This window comes from Sciurus vulgaris, assembly GCF_902686455.1.
Source record: "Sciurus vulgaris genome assembly, chromosome: 8".
NCBI classification, from domain to species: Eukaryota; Metazoa; Chordata; class Mammalia; order Rodentia; family Sciuridae; genus Sciurus; species Sciurus vulgaris.
In genome coordinates, this window is record NC_136468.1 from 83244026 (window position 1) to 83268330 (window position 24305).

At 36.8% G+C, this 24305-nt stretch overlaps 1 protein-coding gene and 1 long non-coding RNA gene across 4 annotated transcripts in view; one reads left to right on the forward strand and one right to left on the reverse strand.

Moving 5' to 3' along the window:
* SP4 (Sp4 transcription factor) overlaps window positions 1–3644 on the forward strand; it is a 63542-nt gene extending 59898 nt beyond the window's left edge. For all 3 annotated transcript variants that reach the window (XM_079151925.1, XM_079151926.1, XM_079151924.1), the window contains one exon: window positions 171–3644. In XM_079151925.1, the coding sequence (XP_079008051.1) occupies window positions 171–418 (248 nt within the window). In that variant the 3' untranslated portion in view covers window positions 419–3644. The remainder of the gene's footprint in view (window positions 1–170) is intronic.
* The window catches only part of LOC306668505, a 69564-nt gene that overhangs the window by 44080 nt on the left and 1179 nt on the right, over window positions 1–24305 (reverse strand). The window lies entirely within an intron of this gene.

Below are 24305 nucleotides of genomic sequence, written 5' to 3' on the forward strand. Positions count from 1 at the left end.
TGGTAGCATTTCAGAATAAAAACAGAAAGAAAACATTGTGCTTCTAGGTAAACTATACAAAAAAATCATGCCATACAAAAAGTGTAGTATGATCAGAAGAGAAATTATTGAAAATTATAGTTTTATTTAAGTAAAATGTATGTAACTTCATTTACTGTTTTTCCTTAAAGGTGAAAAAAGATTTGAATGCCCAGAATGTTCTAAAAGGTTTATGAGGAGTGATCATCTCTCCAAACATGTCAAAACGCACCAGAATAAGAAAGGAGGTGGGACAGCTCTTGCCATTGTTACCTCGGGAGAACTGGACTCATCTGTTACAGAGGTGCTTGGCTCCCCAAGAATTGTCACAGTTGCAGCCATTTCTCAAGATTCAAATCCAGCAACTCCCAATGTTTCGACCAACATGGAAGAATTCTGAAAAGTTATTTATAACAGAGACCTCTAGTGCTGCACTTAAGTTTACACACCTTTGAAAATCTGGAAATGGGCTGGTCGAGTGGATTACAGAGTAGGAAATCATGTTTTTATTCTTGGCTTCTTTAAGTATTCCAGGGTTTTGGTTCAACACATGAAGTGTTGAATTTTTAAAAATACAAAAACAAACTAATATACTGGAAACAGGTAGAAAAGTATTTCCTCCATACTATAAGTTGTAGTTATTTGGAAATATGTATCACACAACCTTTAAACAGAATCCTCCCCTCTTGAAGATCATGTATTAACATGTTTAAAAAGACAGACCTCAGTAGTTTGCAGGCTGGACCTTAATTGGACTTATTTTCTTTGAAAGTACTTTGTTATAAATTCAGGCAGTTAATAATTTATGTGTATTTCTTTTCTCTTTCTCTATAGCACAGAAAACTGATAGTTAACTGATGATAGAGATAATACTATATTTCCTTAGCTTGATTTTTGGAAAATCAGCTCAAAATAGTTTTGGCCGTCTTTTCTAAATGTTAGAAATTCTTCAAAAGTTGAATTAGGTAAGTTCCAAAACAGTTATCTGAGATGTAGCTCAGATCTTTATTACCACTACATTATAGTAGTGTGTATGCAGACAATCAGTGAAATCCAATTACTTTCTCCATTTTGGAGACACAAGAGGAACTTAGAGCTAAATCTTAGGTTAAATTTTAGGTTGAAACCTTAGGAAAATGCTGGGAAAAAAATGGTTAAAACAACTCATAATAGCTTCAGAAAAATAAAATGAAGCAACTTAACATGCATTGTTTTAAAGTTAGGATTGATTGCATTCCTAACCCTAGGTTGAACCACAAAATTTCATTTTAAATGTTTATATTGGAAATATTTGCATAGATTATAAATCATTTTGTAGTTTCATATTCTGTAAATATGAGTTATGTTGACAATGTGCAGAATTCTTTATGCTTTGACTTGGTAGCCAAAGAAAGAATTATCACACTTTTTCAAGTCCAGCAGAAAATTATTTTTTAGCTACATTATAATTTTTTGTTTTCCTTTACTATAAATTGGCCATTCCCATTTTATTTTGAGTACTGTGCTAGAATTTTAATTAGGAATTTATATCACAGTAATGTCTTCATATTATGTCAGTAACTGACTTTTTCCTAAAAATCTACACAGCCTAATGAATATATGAGATATATTATGAAGCAAAAATTATTTTTGAAATATCAGAATACTTTACAGTCAAATAGTGACTAAAGAAAAGCATATTTCATCGTTTATGCAAGGATCTTATAGAAGAGGGTCTTATTAGGAAAGATGGCCAAAAGTTTCATATGAAAAAAAAATTGGATTATTCTAATAGCTTAAGCATTAGTAAGATGCTTATTCTTTTTAAAAGTATTTACACAGAATCAAAATTAATGACGTTGACCATTTGAAAACTAAAGTTTTTACCTGCTTGGTTTATTAACATCATTGATTTGGGGACTGTTTGAATATAGGTACATGTTTTCTTGTGCATTCTCTATTATTTCAGGAAAAGTACTACTCGTGAATGAATTCTCTTCCAAAATTGTGATGTTTCTTGTATTTTTGATGAAGGAGAAATACTGTAATGATCACTGTTTACACTATGTACACTTTAGGCCAGCCCTTTGTAGCGTTATATAAAACTGAAGGTCTTTTGTGCTTTCAGTTTGTATAAAAAAGCTTTGAGATTAAAGGAAAAAAATTTTTACACTGTGGTTATAAATTTCAAGTTTCTTAAAGCTTTTGTAGACTTGTAACAAAGTCTTTAAATTTTAGTTGGATTTTGTAAATTGTTTTGTATATTTTATTTAATGTACTCTTAACAACTGATGTATCTGGCTTTAAGACATCAGAATCAGTTTGTTGTTTTGTTTGGTACAGAGGAGCATTTGGTAGTGTTCATTTTAATTTTATTATATAGGAGCTGAAACATCAAATATATATTTTATCTATCATTATGCTACACAATCAGTGCTATAAATTTTTTTATGCAAAGAAACTTTCTTAATGTTTTAATCATGTTTCCTTCGAGTGACACTTTTTGTTGTTGTTAATACCAAGTATGAGCACTCTGAATCATTATTCCATGAACCAGTTTTAATGCAAACCCATGTATGTTCATCAGAGATGGAAGTTATTTTTAATCAACAATAAGACCTATTATAAATTTATCAAACTGAATCTGGATAGCTTTATAGCATATAAAATATATTAATTTGTGTTAGCAGGTGCACATTTCACCACTGAAATTAGAAATATTTTGACAGTCTGTTCTGCATAACATTCTGAGTCCACTTTTCTGTCTATAAGAATCGTAAATTTCAGTGTCCTTTATTTGACTCAGTGGGATATAGCTATTATAAGTAATAGGGCACAGATGTGCAGTAGAGTCTTGTTTAATGGCATTTCACTGTTCATTCCCTTTGCCACCGTTATAAAACGTTTCTTTATTGTAATTATCAGTGCAAAGCTATGTATTTATCATGGTAGAACTCCAGTGTTAGAATAGTTTTTTCTTACAGTATACTTTCTTTGGTTAGGTTTGTGTATGTGTTGCTGATTACATTAGAACTTGATGTTAAGTCATTATTTATCACACTCTCATGAGAGCAGTAATAAAAGTGTGTAATCTAGGAGAAAAAGTTAATTTGTCAAACTTAGATAAGCATGATGTTTAGGTCCTATTTTTCAATTTTATAACTGTTTTATTGCAACAATATTTGTATTTAAGTCTCCATTTTAATGCCTTGTGGTGTTTTTTTATGCATGTCACTAAGTTGTCATCCCACATAAATTGATGTGCAGCATAGGGTATTAAATCTACATAATGATTTTAAAACAGAAATAGTTGATGGTAAAATGTAAATGTTTTGCAAAAATTCCTTATAAAAAGTTTCGTAGTAACATTTCACTTGTAAATTTTTTTGTAAGAAAAAAAAAGAAGAAGAAGAAGAAAGAAAATGGAAAAAAAAAAAAGATGAATCCAGGAAAAAAAACCTTATTTCCCATATCCTAGAATTTAGACAATTATTCTGCCAGCAAAGCCTCTGGGGCTGTAATTGACATTTTTACAGTGCTGATTTGTATAAAATTTGTTTTTTGTGGATTTGGAAATAAAATCATGTACAAGTTGTTGCCTGCAATAACAATTGCAAGTAACCTATTAAAAATTCCCTTGAGTTTAACATGTTTCATTTAATTATGTATACTATAAAGCAGCAATAAATTATTTCAACTATCAACCTTTTTATCACAGTGAACACTGGAAAGTAAAATACTTCTCACTAAAAAACGCATTGGCAACCCCTCATAATTCCTGGTATTCAGATCTGGTCACCATTTCTCTGAACATACCGCCAAAGAATACCATTTCAAATTGCATGTTAACTTGTAACTGTTGCTTTAAACATGTATAGAAATTAAATTTTGATTTAGACATACTTTTTACTTAAATATTTTGCAGCAATAAATGTTAGTATGTAGGAAGATCTAAAAGTGAAAAACAATTAAAATATTATTTAAGCACACAGGAGCATTAAGAAGCAGTGTAGACCATGTATATATGCTACAGAGTCTGTAAGCAAAAATTCTTTTCCTCTTGGGAGAGCCTTGCAGATCTTATGGAGAACCTAACTGACATAATGAATACTGTAATGACTTCACTGAACACATCTCCAAGCCCACAGATAAACAGCAAAGGGGAGCAGGGAAGAGCTGTGGGGTGTCTGGCAAAAGGGAAGTAAACTGGTCCACTGGCCAAAAACTCCAGAGTCTTTAAATCTGTAGTAACCAGAGGCTATTATAGAGTATGGGTAAATAGCTTGTATGGCAAAGCCCTAAAGGCATGTTTATATTACAGCTTAATGTATGTTCATAATAATGACTGCATCAGGGAACAGTTAAATTTATGCCACTCTGCCCAATAAGATAAGAAGAAAAACATTTTGTTAAAAGATTTTCCATGAAAAGCAAAGGTGTGTATTTCTATTACCTGAAAAATTTACATTTGGAGGCATCAGGTTGATAGTGTATAAAAGAGAGTATAATGCAATTAGAAACTTAAGAAAATACTGTTTTAAATTTTTTTAATATAGTAGCAATCTTTTTTTTTTTTTTTAACTTCTGGGAATTTTAACCACACAAGACTGAATCACAAAGAAAAAATGGGATAAATCACTTTATCATAGATTTTTGACATAAAATCTTGGTCTAATAAATAAGGGAAATTCAAAGAGTACTAAGAACATTGTGTGTGTGTGTGTATGTGTGCGTGCACATATGCAAGGGAATACAAGAGCTAGGCAAGGCAAGTGCTCTGCCACTGAGTTGTCTCCAGCCCAGTACTCCTGTAACCTTGGTGTGGTTTACAATGCCATCATTAAAGATGACTTCAAGATCATGGGAGGAAATTATATTCAGCATAGTTTATTTAAAAGTTCAGATGCTTAATCATAGGGGTGCAGAGACTTTTAAGTGTCTACACGAAATGTGAAATATTTTGTTCCTTAATTTGAATAATATGATATTTACTGTTCAAGGAATAATACCTGCTTAAAGTACACACAACCAACTTGTAATTGTGTAGTGGGATTTCTAAATCTTGTATTTAGCATAAGCCTTGGCTCTGCTACTCTTAATATTCATATTATATTCATATTTGGATACCTGAGAGTAATCTCAAGTGGAAATAGTGGAAGAAACCAAGGAACAGAGAGAGGGAGGGAGAAAAAGGAAGGAGCCTACAGTCCTGTTTTTAATGCAGAGTTGCTTTCCATGGTGATAGCAAAGCACTGTGACAGAGATCATCGACTCCCACATGGGGAGTACCCACATGAGGAGTCTGAGAATTAGTATGGGTTCCTGGTTTAGGTGCTTACTAGCCACACATCTATGGGCAAGTTACTTTTTCTGCTTCTTTTCAGTTGCAAAATGGATGATTGATTCTTCATATCTGTGAAGAAGATCAAGAAAACCATATCAAGCACCTGACTAATAGTAATATTTAATAGGTGGATTTATTACTGGAAATTGTAAGTGAACCCAAAAGTTAGGGGTTATCTTAGTCAATTCATCCTACTATAACAAAATAGCATAAACAATAGAAATTTATTTCTCACGGTTCCTAGAGGCTGTAAGTCCAAGGTCAGAAGTGCCAGCAGACTCAGTGCCTGGTGAGAGCCTGTTCCGTTGGTCCATGTGTTCTGGACACACTTCTAGTGTGCCCTTCACAAGTGGGAGGGGCAAGGCATCTTTCTGGGGCCTCTTATAAGACCCTAATCCTGTTCCTGAGGGCTCCACTTTGATGATCTAATCACTTCTTAAAGGCCCATCTCCTGATAGGGTGGTAATCAGGTTTCAAACATACAAACTTCGGAGGGCACAAAAATCCAGACTTGCAGAGGGCCTGGAATACTTTCCAAATGGACCAGTGCTGAAATGCTCTGCAAAGGAGCAAAAGTTAATTCTCAAACTTGAAAAAAGAAAAAAAAATTTTTTTCAGTGGGAATTCCTCCTTCGACCACATAGTTTTCTCAAACTACCAGTGAGCTAGTTTGAAGTACTCTCACCTCAAAATTATATGATGATCTTCCTGGAGCACCCCAATCTACGTGCCACACAAGAAACAGACTGTAGAGATACTGCAGCACATGAAGACCATGTCTACAGGAGGGAGCCTAGGCTGAGGTAATGGTGGGCTAAGTTGAAATGAACAGGATTTAAGACAGCTAAGAAATCAGATCTGGGAGCTAAGATCAGACAAAAGCAATGTACAGGGAAGAGGAGCAGTTGTTTCAATTCATCACTGAATCATGCCTTTCTGGGTGGTTGGCTTCAGATTGTGTTATTTATTATCATGCTATGAAATGCCATCTAATAAATATTTTATTTATAGTAGTATTATTTTTGAGATGTGGAAGCCATAACGAAGTTATATTTTCTGCTGGTAAAATTGTTCCTAGCTTGTATAATTTTATGCTAGAATTAAATACATCAGTAATTCATGGTGCTTCATAAAGGGCATCATGGCTTCCAAGAATTTGGTCAACTTAAGTTTGAACACACTACTGTTGAGAAAAACATTGTAAAGGCAAACAATAAGCTAACTGGGAAAAGATTCCAATTCAATTAAGTACTATTGTAAACAGTTACAACTTTACCATAGCTATCTGATATGTCTTCCCAGTTTTATATGTTAGGGTACTCTTTGTCAAGTTCATATGTGTTTATGTAATATGGAGCATCATGTGTATGTCTAATTATGGTTGGTAACTCAGGATTAAATTTGAAAGTTACTGTGCTTTTTATATTGCAGTTGCTGCCTCTCTTGAACTATGTGGACAGAAATACAACATAGTTAGAAAATTAAACCCTATTATGATGGCCTATGTATTATATGGATTATGTAATTTAACAAGGCCCTAAACAACTTTGACCCTCCCTGTCTCAAAATAAAACATAAAAAGGGGCTGGGAATATTGCTCAGTGGTTAAGTGCCCCTTGGTTCAATCACCAGTATTAAAATATATATATATTAAAAAAAATATATATATAAATATATATATATATATAGGCTTATTTTGCTTAGCATGATACAAGCAACAGGGGCTGGGGTTTCTTCTATGACACTTTAAAATTTTTTTTCATTTGTTCTAACTAGTTGTACATAACCATAGAATGCATTTATACATTTTGATAAATCATGCATAAATGGAATGTAATTTCTCATTTTTCTGACTGTGCATATTGTAGGATCACATCAGTCATGCAGTCAAATATGTACATGAGGTAATAAAGTCTGTTTCACTCTACTATCCTTCCTACCCCCATCCCCCTTATCCTCCCTTCACTCCCCTCTACCTAATATAAAGTAACTCTCTTCTTCCCTAGCTCCACCCCCTCCTTATTGTGAATTAGCATCTGCATATCAGAGAAAACATTTGGCCTTTGTTTTTTTGGGTTTGACTTATTTCACTTAGCATGATATTCTCCAACTCCACCCATTTACCAGCAAATGCCATAATTTCATTCTTCTTTGAAGCTGAGTAATATTCCATAATATATATATTATAATATATATATATATATATATATATATACACACACCTCATTTTCTTTATCCATTCATCTGTTGAAGGACACCTAGGTTGGTTCCATAGTTTAGCTATTGTGAATTGAGCTGCTATAAACATTGATGTGGCTGCATCCCTGTAGTATGCTGATTTTAAGTTCTTTGGGTATAAACCAAGGAGTGGGACAGCTGGATCAAATGGTGGGTCCATTCCAAGTTTTTGGAGGAATATCCATACTGCTTTCCATAGTGGTTGCACCAATTTGCAGTCCCATCAGCAATGTACAAGTGTACTCTTTTCCCAGAAAAATTGAAAGCATTCCCTCTAAAAACTGGTTTTAAGTTTTTTGAGTTCTTTATATATCCGGGAGATTAGCGCTCTATCTGAGGTGCATGTGGTAAAGATTTTCTCCCATTATGGAGGTTTTCTCTTCATGTTATTTATTGTTTCCTTTGCTGAGAAGAAGATTTCTAGTTTGAATCCATCCCATTTATTGATTCTTAATTTTACTTCTTGTGCTTTAGGAGCCTTGTTGAGGAAGTCGGGTCCTAAGCCAACATGATGAAGATTTGGGCCTGATTTTTCTTCTATTAGGTGCAGGGTGTCTATTAGATTCTAGTGCCTAAGTCTCTGATTCACTCTGAGTTGATTTTTGTGCAGAGTGAGAGATAGAGGTTTAATTTCATTTTGTTACACATGAATTTCCAGTTGAAATTGTGTCTTCTTATCACTGACTAACTTTCTAATCATATTTTGCCTGAGAGTGACTATATTAAAACTACCATTACAGCTACTCAGGAAGCTGAGGCAGGGGGATCACAAGTTTGAAGGCAGATTGCACAATTTAGCAAGACCCTGTCTCAAAATAAATTTAAAAAAAAGCCAGACCAGAGATAAGGAGCCACTGGGTTCAATCCAGGAGTCGGGGTGGTGGGGGACCACTCCTCCTTTCAACAGGTGGAGTCTAATTAATCCCCTCCCATTGAGTGTGGACTGCACTTAAGGACTTTCTTCTAATCAACAGAATAGAGTGGATGTGACAGTATGTGATTTCAGAGACTCATTCACATGAAGTCACTGTGGCTCCCCTTTTAGTTGTTCTCCTGATTGGACTCTTTGAGGGAGGCCATCTGCCATATCATAGCCAATTCTTACCAAGAGACTCCGGGCATGAGGAGCTGGCACCTCTGTTGGTCTGGAGTGGGGCACTCCACTTGGAGACTGTGGCCTCAGCTCACATTGTGACTACAACTTCATGAGGGACCTTGACCCAGAATACCCAACTAAACCCCTTATAGACCTGTGATCAACAGAAACCATATGAGCCAGTCAATGTTGCTTAGGGTTGCTATATTTTAGAGGTAATTTATACACAACAGTAGATAATGAATACCTCATGAGTCATCAGTTTCCAACCAATACCACCTTCTGCGCCTACCATCTTCTGCATCATGAAGAACATTGATGATGCAGCTTTTCTTGAAAGGGTGCTCCATTGTCATCTCCAGGAATTTCCTGTAAACTGACCACATCCATTCTGCAAGTTCTGCTGCAGGTGTAGGGGGAATAACAACTACAAAAGACTTGTCTCCTGGTAGACCACAAATGTAAGACCCACCCTAATTAAAAAGATACTAAACTGGGGGGGGGTGTGCATCATGGAATCAGTGAGGTATGTTTTAAGTCATGCTTATTATTTCCTTTTTGTTCCATCAGCCCTCTTTCTTCTGTTAGACCTTGATCTTGTCCATCTCAGGACAAACCTCGTGTTCACAAGGCCTTACTTTGTTGGCATCCTCCACTTTCCTGAGGAGTGAAAGGCCAGGGAGGTGGTAGGGAAAGAACAGTTGGTGTAAATGGCAGAGGTGCTTTAACTGGCATCTCGCAGCCCAGGCAACCCTGGATGTGATTCCCAGAGGTCGGCACCCTCTTGGTGAGGGCTGAAATTGCTAGTGGAAGTCAGGGAAGGGGATGGATGGTGGTGATGGGATTTGGGACATAAATGAGACATAGTAGACCTTGGAGAGTTGAGAGTATTCCAGTTCCATGTGATATTCTGTATCCCAGAATAGTTCATCACCAGCATATTAGGAATACTAATATATATTTAGGGAGAAAAGCAAGAATGCAAACAATATTTACGAGTTTATTAAGAAGACTGTAGTGTCACAATTGTGACACACCAAAGTAAATATAAAGGAAAAAAGCAGATTTATCTGACCTAACCACACTCATCTCCTCTTTCAATCCTTCTCCGGGAGCTCAGATGCCACCTGGGAAAGGATTTTGTAAACTGTTGAGCCCTGGCAAATGTAGTGCTTAATTACCTTTGTTTTCCATCCTGCTGCCATGCTGGGAGAGATTGTAGAGCCTCATTTAATTCCCACTTGTGCCTGATTTAGAGCCCTTTTTCTGGGCTTCCTCTTCATTTCTGATCTCAAGGAAAGGTGTAAGGAACAGAAATAGAAATAATAATGCTTAATATGATTTAGGAGATAATTCAGACATAATTGTGCTTAAGACCTTTATAATTTTACTCTCATATTGTTGGGAAAAATTAATCTGTCAATCTTCTTCCCTCTCTAGAACTAGAATTCTAAAATAAATCTGCTTTTCCATTCTGTTCCCCTGTAATTTAATTAATCTCTTTCTACAGGTTTCCTTTCATCCTTCTCCCTTCAGAGGTCTATCTTTTCTCAGACTCGAGTTTCTTGGGTCTAGAAGTCCCTCCTCCCCAGCATCTCTGTAAGGCTCCTTTCAATTTAACAATATTTGAACAATCATATTGCTAGAGGGTCTATGCTAGATGCTGCAGGGGATAAAAATTAAATGACACCGTCTCTGATAGTGCCCACCTCAAAGGGCTTGGTTACTACCCCGGAAAAATAAGAAAGCTACACAAGGAAGTATAATGCCAGGCAGAGTGGATTGCACTGGTACAGGAGGAGATTATCCCAGTGTCAGGTGAGGATTTTCTCTCCAGAGAGTGTGTGCTGATTGTTTGGGTTTGCTTGATGGCTTGTTTCTGTCAGTCTTGGTCCTTGACTTTTTTTTTTCTGTCTAGATATGACATCATTAATCTTTGCAAATCGATCAGTTTTATATTATACTTTATCCTTTAACTCTTAAATTCATGTTTATATACCACAACGATGATGCAGTTTTTCTTAGCTCGTTTTAAATTATTTTGCCCAAACCAGCAATAGTAAGACAACAGAACTTTTGTTTTATTTCTGCTTTGTATGGTCTTGACCTTATGAGGCTACATTTCTGCCTGGGACCTGCATGTCCTCACTGGGCTCAGCCCTTCTTTGCCTCCATCCTGTGTGTACCACACAGCTGGTGACCTGAACAGCAGCTGCCTGATAGATGTGCCCTTCACCCTTTTGTTTTCTCTATGTCTCGATATCTCTGAACCAGATATTAAAATTCATCAAGTCACATGGTTTTCTTAGTTTCACTCTGATTTTCCTTTTCTCCTTCCAAACTCTTAAGTTGAGAACAGTCAAGGGCTTCTCCAAAAAGATTTTGTTTAATGTTTAGTCACACACTTTAAAAAAAAAAAAAAAAAAAAAGTCATAAAGTCTCCATCATGCTTGGGAAACCACATTAGTGTAAAGTGCTATTTCCAGCACTGTTGTATGTACTGGAGCATCTGAGACAAACATTTTCATATGTCGCTTGGTTTACTACTAGATAGTTTCCCCCCTTTTCTTCACTAAGAGAACCTAGATTTTGCTCAGACTCCTCCTAGTGGCCTAAGAGGAGACTGAAGTTGAATACCTTGGTAAGCTAACCAAGGTCTCATTTCCATGACAAATGCAAGATTTAGATATGGGTATCATTCTGTCCAAATATATGTAGAAGGAAGTTTTCTGGAAGGCTTAGGGAAGTTGTTTGTTTTTCTTTCTGCTAAAAAGCAATATGTTCCTCACTATATTTTGACATATGTTTATATGTTTTGTCCCTTCAAAACTCATGTTAGAAATTAATTGCCATTGTGGCAATTATTGAAAATACAAGCAACAAAAAATGTTGGCAAGGATTTGGGGGAATAGTTACACTCATACACTACTGGTGGGACTGCATATTGATGCAACAATTATGGAAAATATGGAGATTCCTCAGAAAACTTGGAATGGAACCACCATTTGACCCAGTTATCCCATTCCTAGGTTTATACCCAAAGGACTTAAAAGCATCATACTACAGTGACAGCTACATCAATGTTTACAGCAGCTCAATGCACAATAGCTAAACTATGGAACCAACCTAGATGCCCTTCAACAGATGAATGGATAAAGAAAATGTGGTATATATACAAAATGGAATATTACTCAGCCTTAAAGAAGAATGAAATTATGGCATTTGCTGGTAAACAGATGGAGCTGGAGAATATCATGGTAAGTGAAACAAGCCAATCCCAAAGAACTAAAGGCCAAATGGTTTCTGTGATATGTGAGTGTGAATTCACAATAAGGGGGTGGGGGAGGATAGAGGTACTTTGGATTAGAAGAGGGGAGTGAAGGGAAGGGAGGGGAGGGGGTATGGGAGTAGGAAGGATAATAGGATGAATTGGACATTATTACCCTATGTGCACATGTGATTACACAACAGGTGTAACTCTACATCATGTACAACCAGAAGAATGAGAAGTTATATTCCATTTATGTATGTTGTGTCAAAATGCATTCCATTGTCATGTAAAACTAATTAGAACAAATTTTTAAAATGGAGGAAAAAGAATTTAATTGCCTTTGTAACATGATTAGAGGTGCTTCTTATAGGTGGTGACTAGATCATAAGACCTCTATCCTCATGAATACATTGATGTTGTTATAGAGGTTATCAAGAGAGTGGGTTCCTGATAAAATGATGAGTTGGGACCCCCTTCTTGCACATATATGGCATGCTCCCCTGCCCTTCCTCTGGGTTATGATGCAACATGAGCCTTAACCAGATACTGGCACCATACTCTTGGACTTCCCAGTCTCTTGACTAATTTCTATTTTCTATAGAAATTGACAAATTAATTTCTATTCTTTACAAATTAACTGGTTTATAGTACTTTGTTATAGCAGCAGCAAACTAAGATGCTTCCTTTTCTTGCAGGTCCTAGTCATCTGCATGGAATGCTAAAAAGCATGGCTGCCACTTAGCAATCATGATAGAAGATTCACTGACTCATTGGGACCACAGTTTCATCCCTGGATCATTGAATTAATCTGCCCACAAACTCTGTACATTCAGAATTCTTGTGTGAGATTCTAAATGTCCTTCCCCTATGTCATTTTTAGTTAGGTTTTCTGTTTACAGCAGTAGACAGCAAAGCATCCTGTCGGACATTTCCTGTGGTAGATTTGGACACAATATTCAATTACTTTCCAAGTCTACTTTTGTTGTCCTTTCCTCCTCCCCTCAGGGCACTCTGTTCCCTTTCAGTTGTCTGACTCTCCTACTCTTCTTAAATACTCTGCCTATCAAACTTGAAAAGAACTGTAAAATTGGATCATTTATCCTCACAGAATACTTGTGTGATTGGAGCAAATAGGTTGATGGAATTTTTTAGGCATTAGCAAATAGTAGAAGAAACTATTTTTAAGATACTGGAAATCATCATGTACTGTTATTTATGTGGCCAGTACCAAAGGCCAAGTTTAAATTTATCCTCATGGTGTTCAGCAGGAATCTACTTTCCCAAAGAAGAAACAGTATTTATCTTGCATGAGGCAAGTTATTTGACCTTTCTCAGTGTCCACTTCTTCATTTGTTACATAGAGATAATAGTTGTAGCATCTCAAGATTCACTGTGAGGATCGCATGAGGTAACTTGCTGTCCTCTTCAGATCCCTGGGCCATTCCATCTTAGAGTTCTGGCCTCACTGTCACTCTCCCCAACACTATTTTTGTATGGATTTTGAGTGCTTTCAATAGCAACTGAGATGATCTTTCCAAAGTCTTAGTTCTGGTGACCTCTTCTCTTACAGTGATCCTGAAGTTCATACAACTCAGCTACTGACCCCATGTTCCTACCCTAGACCTCTTCATTTCCAATAAGTATAAATAAGTACTCAATTGTTTCACTTCCTACATCATGTTCTCACTACCACATCCCATCCTTCTAGCAACTTTCCTACCTACTCAGACTTCAAGTGTCTTTGCTTTGCCTGGTTGAGCAATCCATTGTTTCTGTCATCTTTGAACTGCTCCCAGTCTCTTCCTATCATCACTTCCCTTCTTACCCAGCTTAAATACATAGTAAAATATGAATGACTGACTTCCCTATGCCCTCAACTCCCCTGCCCCAATCTCTCTCCATCATACTATTTTGACAAAACCAACCAATTATAGCTAAATCCAGCCAACTCAGCTCCAACAACCATGCAGGTGAGTAAGGCTAGAGAAAAACACCTGAGAACTGCTTTGCAAACTATTCAATTTCAAAAGTTCATTTACCTTCTGAGTCTCCTGAACCATTCCTTCACACCTTCTCTGATATCAAACTTCAAACACCTCTTCCCTATTCTGCATTCTCAGTTGATGACCTTGCTTCTGATTCATCATAAAATAGACAATCAGAAGAGAACCTTCACTAATTCCCATCCCCACATTTACCAAGCTACCTGAAACTTCTCTGTTTTTCCTTCTGCTTCTATGGATGCATTGCCACTATTTAAAGCTTGAATTCATCCTCTTCTTACCTGCTCAGATAACAATTCCTTTTCTTTCTCATTATCATCAGCAGTTTTTCTGTCTCTATTGAATCAGTCTCATTAGAAAAATAAAATGCAAGAAGATATTTTTTAAACAGAAAAAGATCTTAAAAATGAACACTCCTGTTCATTTTTTACTCCTTCCTACTTTATTTCTCCATTCCTCCTAAAGTCTCCCATTTTTCACTATTTTCAAATTTTCTTCTCCCATTCTCTCTTAAATTCTGCACCCCCTACCAACCCAGTACTGGGGATTGAACTAGACTCTTGATCTCATCATTTCATTGACAAACTTCTTTTCTTGGTCATAAATGACCTCTCCATGTGACTAAGTACAATGGTTGATTCTCAGTCACCAACTACTAGACTCCACAGAAACAAAGTACATTTTCCAGAAATCCTTTTTTCTGGAGTTTCTTTTTCTCTCTTAGCTTTTAGAACTTCACATGCCCTTGGTTTTCTTCCTATATCATTGCCTCATCTTCTCGGTCTTCCTTACCTGTTTCTCCTTAGCCCCAGGGTTTGGTCCTCATATGATGTCTTCCAGTGTTTTGACTTTAAATATCATCTCTGTGCTAATGACCCCCAAATTTATTTATCTAAATCGCACTTTCGCCCTAAATCTATACCTTATATCCAACTGGCATTTTAATATCTCCACTTGCACTTTGAATGAATATCTCACATTTAACAAGTTCAAAACTAATCTCCTGGTTTCCTAATTCAAGACTGTGTTGTTGTTATTTTGGGGGTACCAGGGATTGAACTCAGGGAAACTAGACCACTGAGCCACATCCCCAGCCCTATTTTGTATTTTATTAGAGACAGGGTCTCACTGAGTTGCTTAGTGCCTCACTTTTGCTGAGGCTGGCTTTGAACTCACGATTCTACTGTCTCGGTCTCCAGAGCTGTTGGGATTACAGGTATGCACCACTGTGCCTGGCCTGTGTTGTTGTTTCTAAGTTCCCTTGTCTTAGCACATTTCAAGTTCAACCCTGACCTTGTCAGAAGATTGAATTAATCCATAATTATTACTTTTTATAGATCCTATATCTAAACCTTCAACATGCTGTTAGCTTTACTTTCAAAACATATTCAGAACCTAACCACTTCTTATAACTTCTCATCACCCCCAATACTAAAACTGGTCTAAGCTACCATCATCTCTCACCTGTTGTTACTATACCCCTTGACTCTTTATTTTTTAGACACAGCAAACAGCTAGAATCATCCTTTGAAAATCTAAAGGAAATCTCATCACTCTTTTCTCAAAAACAAACAATGATCCTCCTCTGCTTTAGTTAGAATACAGGCTAAGGTGCTTTAACACAGAGATCCAAAATACAATAAAAAAGAAAACTTTGATTTCTCTGCTGCAGAGCAGATCAATACATGGGAAGTCCTGCTCCAGGAGTCCACCTGTGAACCAAGCTTCCTCTGGCTTGTTCTTCCTCCGATGGTACAGGTCTGCTGATGGTGAATTCTCTTGGTTTTTGTCTTACTGAAAAAGTTTTTATTTCATGTTTATTTAATTCTTCCAGCACTTTACACGAGTCACTCCATTGTCTTCTTGCATGAAGGAAGTCTATTGTAATTCTTTCCTTACACCACTGGTCTTCTCCCTCTAGTTTCCTCTGAGATGTTCTCTATGTCTTTTGTTTTAAACAGTTTGAACAGGATACACCTAGGTATCTTTGTTTGGTATATTTCTTGCTTGATGTCTTCTAAGTTTTTTATATTTGTAGTTGGACATTGTTCATTCATTTCAGAAAAATATTTGAGCCATTTTTAAAAAATATTTCTTCTACTTCATTCTCTCTCTCTCTCTCTCTTCTTTTTCTAGGATTCCAAATCTGAGTCTGACACTGTTTGATATTGTCCCACAGCTTACTTTTCTTTTTGTGTTTCAGTTTGTGTAACTTCTGTGGATCCATCTTCACATTTACTGATCCCTTGTTTGGATGTGTTGAGTCTTCTGATGATCCTGTCATGGCCATTCCTCATGTCTGTTTCTGTGTTTGTCTTTTGTGTTGTTTCTGTTTTGCTTTAGCATTTCCATAAACTTTTTAAAAATAGTTCTATCATTTTGGTGAATATCTTCATATGATATTTTTCATTAGTGACTTTGATAAATACTCATAGTTACTTAAATTCCCCATATAACAATTCTAACATCTGCTGGGTGTGCTGGTACACGCCTGTACTCCCAGCAATTGGGGAAACTAAGGCAAGAGGATCACAAGTTCAAGGCCAGTCTCGGCAATTTAGCAAGATCCTTTGCAACTTAGTGAAAATTTTTCTCAAAATAAAAAGTAGAGGACTGGGGATAGAGGTCAGTGATCAAGCACTCCTGGGTTCAATCCCCTATACCAAAAAACAAAAATAAAAATAATTCCAGGGCTGGGGAGATAGCTCAGTTGCTAGAGTGCTTGCCTTGCAAGCACAAGGCCCTGGGTTAAATCTCCAGTACTGCAAAAAAATTAAAAAAATAATAATTCCAACATCTATACCATATTGGAGTCTGGTTCTGTTGGTTATTTTGCCTCTTGGCAGTGATTTGGTTTTCTTTTTGTTTGTGTATGCCTCACACACACACACACACACACACACACACACACACATTACACACATATATTTTTAAACTAAATACCAATGAGAAAAAAATAGAATTGTACTCTTGATTTACATTTTTCCTTTGTGAGGGAGGTTGAGCATATTTCCATGTGTTTAAGAATTATTTGCATGTCTGAATATGATTCAGCATTCCTTATTCATATTTTTGTCAGCAAGTTGTGTGATGGGCTGACAGATCTGACTCCATGAGAATGTTATAGGCCAGACTCTAAAGGAAATGAATAAATGGACTCCATTTTGCTCTGAGACTCCATGTAATACAGGAAATAAGCTTCTCCCGTGGGAACACGCCACCTCTGTACCCATTATCAGTTACTTAGTGTGGCATGTTTAACAATACAGAATGACAATTCCTATGTAAAGAAAACTTGCTCTCTTTTGATTCCTACTGCTCCTAAACAATGTACCATGTGAACAGTGATTGTGTGGATGTTAGTAACCATTCTTTAGTTTGTACCTAGGTGACCCACTTCCCCCCTCTCTTGATGAGCTCATGATGTTAGTTTGTAAATTTGAATCATAGCAACAGATACTTATGATTAATGTAATTTTTGGTATAAGAACCCCTACAACCCTGTGGTCGGGGCTGTTCTCCCAATAGCCATTTTTTGCAGCATTGTGTGACACAGTCAGCCAGCTGACTTAATAACGATTCTCAAATTTGGACTTCTCAGTGGTGATTGGTCTGTTCTTAAGTTGCGCCCCATAATAGTTGGAAAGACAAAAAATGGAGATTGGGCAAATAATTTTTCTTCTGCTCCTACTCCTTCTTCTTCTTCTTTTTTTTTTTTTTTTTTTTTAATTTCAGTATTAGAGATCAAACCCAGGGAAATTTACCACTAAGCTATATTCTTAGCCTGTTTTTTAAAAATTTTGAGTCAAGATCTTACTAAGTTGTTTAGGACCTTGTTTAGTTGCTGAGGTTGGTCTTCATCTTGCAATCCTCCTGTGTCAGCCTACAGCATCAATCATTGGGATTACAGACCGACCTGTTCCAACATGTACAGCCAGGCAAATTCTAAGAACACAACATATGTTGCATACCTCATTTACTCTCACTTTCCTTTAGATACAAGAGAAATTTGGAAATGTAATTTCTATTTTGGGTGACTCCGAGTTCCCTCACAACTTGGGATTGGGGGGAAGAGTTTTATTATAGGAGCAAAAAGATGAGTGGATGCTGGAGACAGCAGTTTCTGCCACACTTTTAAAGAAAATTCCAGTCATGCCAGTCGTGTGGTGCACACCTGTAATCCCAGAAACTTGGGAGACTGAGGCAGGAGGATTGCAAGTTCAAAACCAGACTCAGTAACTTAGCAAGGCCCTAAGCAACTTAGTGAGACCCTATCTTAAAATAAAAAGGGCTGGGGATGTAGCACAGTGTTAGAGTGCACATGAGTTCAATCCTCAGTACCAAAAAAATGGAAAAAGAAAAATTTCAGATGTTACCACAGCCACACGTACTTTGGTTCCTTGTTTCTTCTTTGTCCTCTTCTCCTACTCTTCTCTCTCTCACTGACCTTGCTGTTTCTCCAAATACCAAACAGCCTCTCTTGTCAGTCTGCTTATTCTCCCTTCCACCTGGAAGAGTCTTCTTCCAGAATCTATGGAAGTTCACTAAAGTTGCTGCTCAAAATTGAGGCCTTCCTTGAAAATGGATGCTGACTAGCACCTTCCCACCCCCAGTCCTTCACTCTCTTTTGCCTTTTTTTTTTTTTTTTTTAACTTTTTACAGACTGCATTTTGTTGCATTGTACACAAATGGGGTACATCATTTTGTTTCTATGGTTGTGCACAATGTAGATTCATACCATTTATGTAATCACTCATATACATAGGGTAATAATGTCTGTCTCATTCCACCATTTTTCATACCTCCCCCTCATTTCCTTCTACATAATCTAAAGTTCCCCCAATCTTCTCTCACTCCCCACACCCCCACCCCCATTATATATCATTCTCCACTTATCAGGGAAAACATTCAGCCTTTGGTTTTTGGGGATTGGTTTATTTCACTTAGGATGATATTCTCCAATTCCATCCATGTATTTGCAAATGTCGTAATATTCTTCTTCTTTATGGCTGAATAATATTCCATTGTGTATATATACCGCAGTTTCTTTATCCATTCATCCATTGAAGGGCATCTAGGTTGGTGCCACAATCTAGCTATTGTGAACTGAGCTGCTATGAACATTGATGTGGCTGTGTTACTGTAGTATGCTGATTTTAGGTCCTTTAGGTATAAATCAAGGAGTGGGAAAACTGGGTCAAAATGTGGGTCCATTTCAAGTTTTCTGAGGATTCTCCACACTGCTTTGCAGAGTGGCTGCACCAATTTGAAGCTCCATCAGCAATGTAAAAGTGTGCCTTTTTCCCCACATCCACACCAACATCTATTATTGTTTGTATTCTTGATAACAGCCATTCTAATTGGAGTAAGATGAAATCTTAGACTTGTTTTAATTTGCATTTCTCTAATTACTAGAGATGTTGAACACTTTTTCATATATTTATTAATTGCCTGTGTGTCTTCTTCTGTAAAGTGTCTGTCCAGTTCCTTGGCCCATTTATTGATTGGGTTCTTTGTATTTTTGGTGTAAAGTTTTGTTAGTTTTTTATAAATTTTGGAGATAAGTGCTCTATCTGAAGTGTGTGTGGAAAAGATTTTCTCCCACTCTGTAGGCTCTCTCTTCACAGTCTTGATTGTATCATTTGCTGAGAAAAAGCTTTTTAGTTTGAGTCCATCCCATTTATTGATTCTTGCTTTGATTTCTTATGCTTTGGGAGTCTTGTTGAGGAAGTCTGATTCTAAGCCAACATGATGAAGATTTGGACCTACTTTGTCTTCTCTTAGGTGCAGGATCTCTGGTCTAATTCCTATGTCCTTTATCCATTTTGAATTGAGTTTTGTGCAGAGTGAGAGATATAGGTTTAATTTTATTTTACTGCATATGGATTTCCAGTTTTGCCAGCACCATTTGTTGAACAGGCTATCTTTTCTCGATTGTATGTTTTTGGCTCCTTTGTCTAGTATGAGGTGACTGTGTTTGTGTGGTTTTGTCTCTGTGTCTTCTGTACCATTGGTCTATTTTAGTGCCAATACCATGCTGTTTTTGTTACTATTGCTCTGTAGTATAGTTTAATGTCCGGTATTGTGATACCTCCTGTTTCACTTTTTCTTCTCAGGATTGTTTTGGCTATTCAAGGTCTCTTGTTCTTCCAGATGAAGTTCATGATTGCTTTCTCTTTTTCTATGAGGAATGTCATTGGGATTTTAATTGGAATTGCATTGAATCTGTGTAGTGCCTTTGGTAGAGTGGCCATTTTGACAATGTTAATTCTGCTCATCCAGAAACATGGGAGATCTTTCCATCTTCTAAGGTTTTCTTCAATTTCTTTCTTTAAAGTTCTGTAGGTTTCATTGTAGAGGTTTTTCACATCTTTGTTAGATTAATTCCCAAGTATTTCTTTTTCTTTTTTTTTTTTTTTTTTTTTTTTGAGGCTAATGTGAATAGAGTGGTTTTCCTAATTTCTCTTTCAGAGGATTCATCACTTATGAATAGAAATGCATTAGATTTATGTGTATTGATTTTATATCCTGCTACTTTGCTGCATTCATTTATTAGTTCTAGAAGTTTTCTAGTGGAGTTTTTTGGATCCTCTAAATGTAGAATCATGTCATTGGCAAATAGTGACAGCTTGAGTTCTTCCTTTCCTATTTGTATCCCTTTAATTTCTTTGATCTGTCTAATTGCTCTGGCAAGTGTTTCAAGGACAATGTTGAGTAGAAGTGGTGAAAGAGGGCATCCCTGTCTTGTTCCAGTTTTAAGAGGGTATGCTTTCAGTTTTTCTCCATTAAGAATGATGTGGACCTTGGGCTTAGCATAGATAGCATTTACAATGTTGAGGTATGTTCCTACTATTCCTTTTTTTTTTCTAGTGTTTTTAGCATGAAGGGGTGCTGTATTTTATCAAACATTTTGTCTGCATCTATTGACATAATCATGTGATTCTTAACTTTAAGTCTATTGATATGATGAATTACATTTATTGATTTCTGGATGTTGAACCAACCTTGCATTCCTTTGCTTTTACTCTTAGGACTTATCATCATCTGGCTGCGTGCAATGGTGCATGCCTACAATCCCAGCAATCTGAGGCTGAGGCAAGAGGATTACAAGTCCGAGGCCAGCCTGAGCAACTTGGCAAGACCCTGTCTCAAAACAACCAAAAACAACAACAAAAGGGAAAAAACAACTTATCATCATCTGATGGAATAAACATGCTGTGGTCTTTGTTTAGTTTCTCAAATATTTCCCCTTTTCCAACCAACAATAAATCTTTATAATGTTTATAACTTGCCAGATATTTGGCCTGAATGATTATGCTTTTTGTGTATCCAAACTAAATTACTTCTCTCAACTACATTATGGTGTGGTGTTCCACCTACTGTTGTACACAGTTGCTGCAGAACACATCTGGTCAAAACCATGTTGCCAAAATGAGAATCATCTACCCTTGTTCATACATTGGTGGGCTGATGGAACATAGGCTGATCAAGGCTAGACTTAACTGAACTTTCCCCTAAGCCCCAGTTGAGACCAGGTAGCTCTTCCCAGCAGGCTAGCTGGGGATGTTCTTCCAGGACACTGGCAGAGGCTCCAGAAGGCAAACTTCCATGTTAGGATTTGTCAAGCCTCTTTTTGTGATAATTTGACTGACACAATCACATGGTCAAACAAAATTTCAATGGAACAGGAAAGTATACTCTTCACATGATGTGCGTCAGGGACTGTGGGTAGGTATTTTTTTTTGGCACTGGGGATTGAACTCAGGGGTAGTCAACCACTCAGTGGTACTCAAGCCACATCCCCAGCCCTATTTTGTATTTTATTTAGTGACAGGGTCTCACTGACTTGCTTAGCACCTTGCTTTTGCTGAGCTTTGAACTCCCTATCCTCCTGCCTCAGACTCCAAAGCCACTAGGATTACAGGTGTGTGCCACAGTGCCCAGCTGTTGGGTGCGTATCGGATGAAACTGAGGCACCTACAAGGTAAGTAGCTTGCTAAGGTCACACACCTAGTACCTGGTAAAAGTGGACTGCAAGATGCCCAGTCTATCCAGGAGGCCATATTTCCCTGTAGAATTGTCGCCATTGCTGTAATTACACCCTATTTTTCAGTCCAAAAATTGGTTTATAACCTTTCATACTGTAATTGTCACATGGTATAATTCTGTTCATTATGCTGCTTAAAAAGTAAACAGCAGTAATGTATTCAGCAGCGACATGTGGGTGCACATTTTTCTTCTGGCGCATTGTGAGAGGGGAGCCTAGAATTCTCAGTGCACTTACACTGTCAGTGTGTTTTCAAAAGCTGACTTGTGTGGTTGCACTAACTGCAAACACATCTTATATGTGTGGTACTGGGGACAGTATGCCAGCTCATGACAGCAGCACAGAATCTTTGAACACAGATTTAATTGTGTAAATCCATAACGTTGCAATACTGTAGCAACTTTTTTCTAGTGTAATATTATTTTGACTCCAATGCAGATATCATTAACAACCAATGTGTTAATTTTTTTATTTTCAGAATGAAACAATGTTCACTAAGTTGTGAAGAAATGATGTGCATCAGTTTGGACTACTCAGTTTTAATGTATATTCATGAGTATTCCATGTATTCTAATAGTCCACCAAATACAGTTTAGTAATAAATGATTTTAAAGTAATACCAGCACAATTAAAAAACAAAACAAAACTTCACAGCTGGGTATGGTGGTACACATCTCTTATCCCAGCAATTTGGGAGACTGAAACAGGATGGTTGCAAGTTCAAGGCCAGCCTTAGCAACTTAGTGAGAACTTCAGCAAGACTCTGTCTCAAAATAAAAAATAAAATGGGCTGGGGATATAGCTTAGTGGTAAAGCACTCCTGGGTTAAATCCCCAGTACCAAAACAAAACAAAACAAAAAATCTTCACAAAATGGTTACACCCCACTGTTTTGCAAAAAACAAACACCTGCCCCACCCCCCAAAAAAAACCCACCAAGAAAATGGGTATAAAATTTGTGACAACTATGCAGTAAAATACAGTAAGTGTACCTTATAATCACAAAATGAGGGCAGGAGATTTTTCTGTTGAGTTTGTTGTTGTAGTCCCAACATCTACAACAGTGTTTGACACTTAGTAGGTGTTCAGTAAATATTTGTGGAACAAATAAATGAACTCAGCACAGTACATGGCATATGGCTGGTACTTGAGATATGGCAGATATTATGAAGAAAAAAATACTCAAAACTTGGGAATAAGATAAAGAAAAGGCAGCATGGTCTTTCAATACCATACTGGAATGTTGTTTAACTGGCCCACCAAAGCATTATTCAATTATCTAGGGAAATGTATGTTTTTGAGGGGAGGGGCTCATTTTCTACTATTGATTAAAGACCCAAAGTCTGTGAAGCTATATTTTAATTTTAGATTTCTGCTCATTACAAACATAAATTATTTCTGAAAAACAAATTATTCTGGGAATGTCCCAAAACCCTCCCCCTAAAACTTAACATTACATTGCCCTACAAAACATTGATGAATATTATATTTAACTTATCAACCTTATTCCCAGTTTCTCCAGTTGAACCAACTTCACTGTTTTGTTGGTTTCCTCATTAATAAGTTGAGTAAATCTGTCATGTTTTCTTTCTGTAATTTGAGTTACATATTTAACTTTTTGGAAATTGTAACTTTAATATTAGCTCTATTATTTAAAAAAATTCCTGCTGAGGGCTGGGAATGTAGCATAGTGGTAGTGTGCTTGCCTAGCATGTATGAGACCCTGGATTCTCTCTCTAGCAACACACACACACACACCCTGCTGAATCTGAAAGTGGTTATTCACTTCCAATTTAATTTAACTATTATTTACAGAACTCCTGCTTCTCTGGAGTAGGGGAATGCAAAATAGGAATACAGGGGTGAGAGTCTGTGAACTCATTGCTAGGCTTCCATGAGCAACTGGGAGCCCTAAAGATATCATGGACCATACAAAGCAGGCTTGAAGTAATTATAAAGGCTTTCCATGAGTTTATGTTCATTGAAAATTCTGATCATATAACCAGAAAAGCATATAGTTATAAGAGAGCATATAATTATTATTTTGAAGGGAAAAATATCTGAGGCTCCAAATCTTCCTATAAACATACATTAATCAACAATCTTGTATTATATGAATTATTGAGGGCAACACTGTCAGTAGCATCTATGGAAGGGCAGGGATTGAAATCTTCATTTTATAATGAATAATTAACAAAGGGGAACCACTAAAAACTTTTAGTTCAAAGACACCCTTCTGAAAAGTCTGGTTACTTCAAAAATGGGAATTTCCTTCAAAATCTTTACAAGTCCCTAGCTTGGTGGGGAATG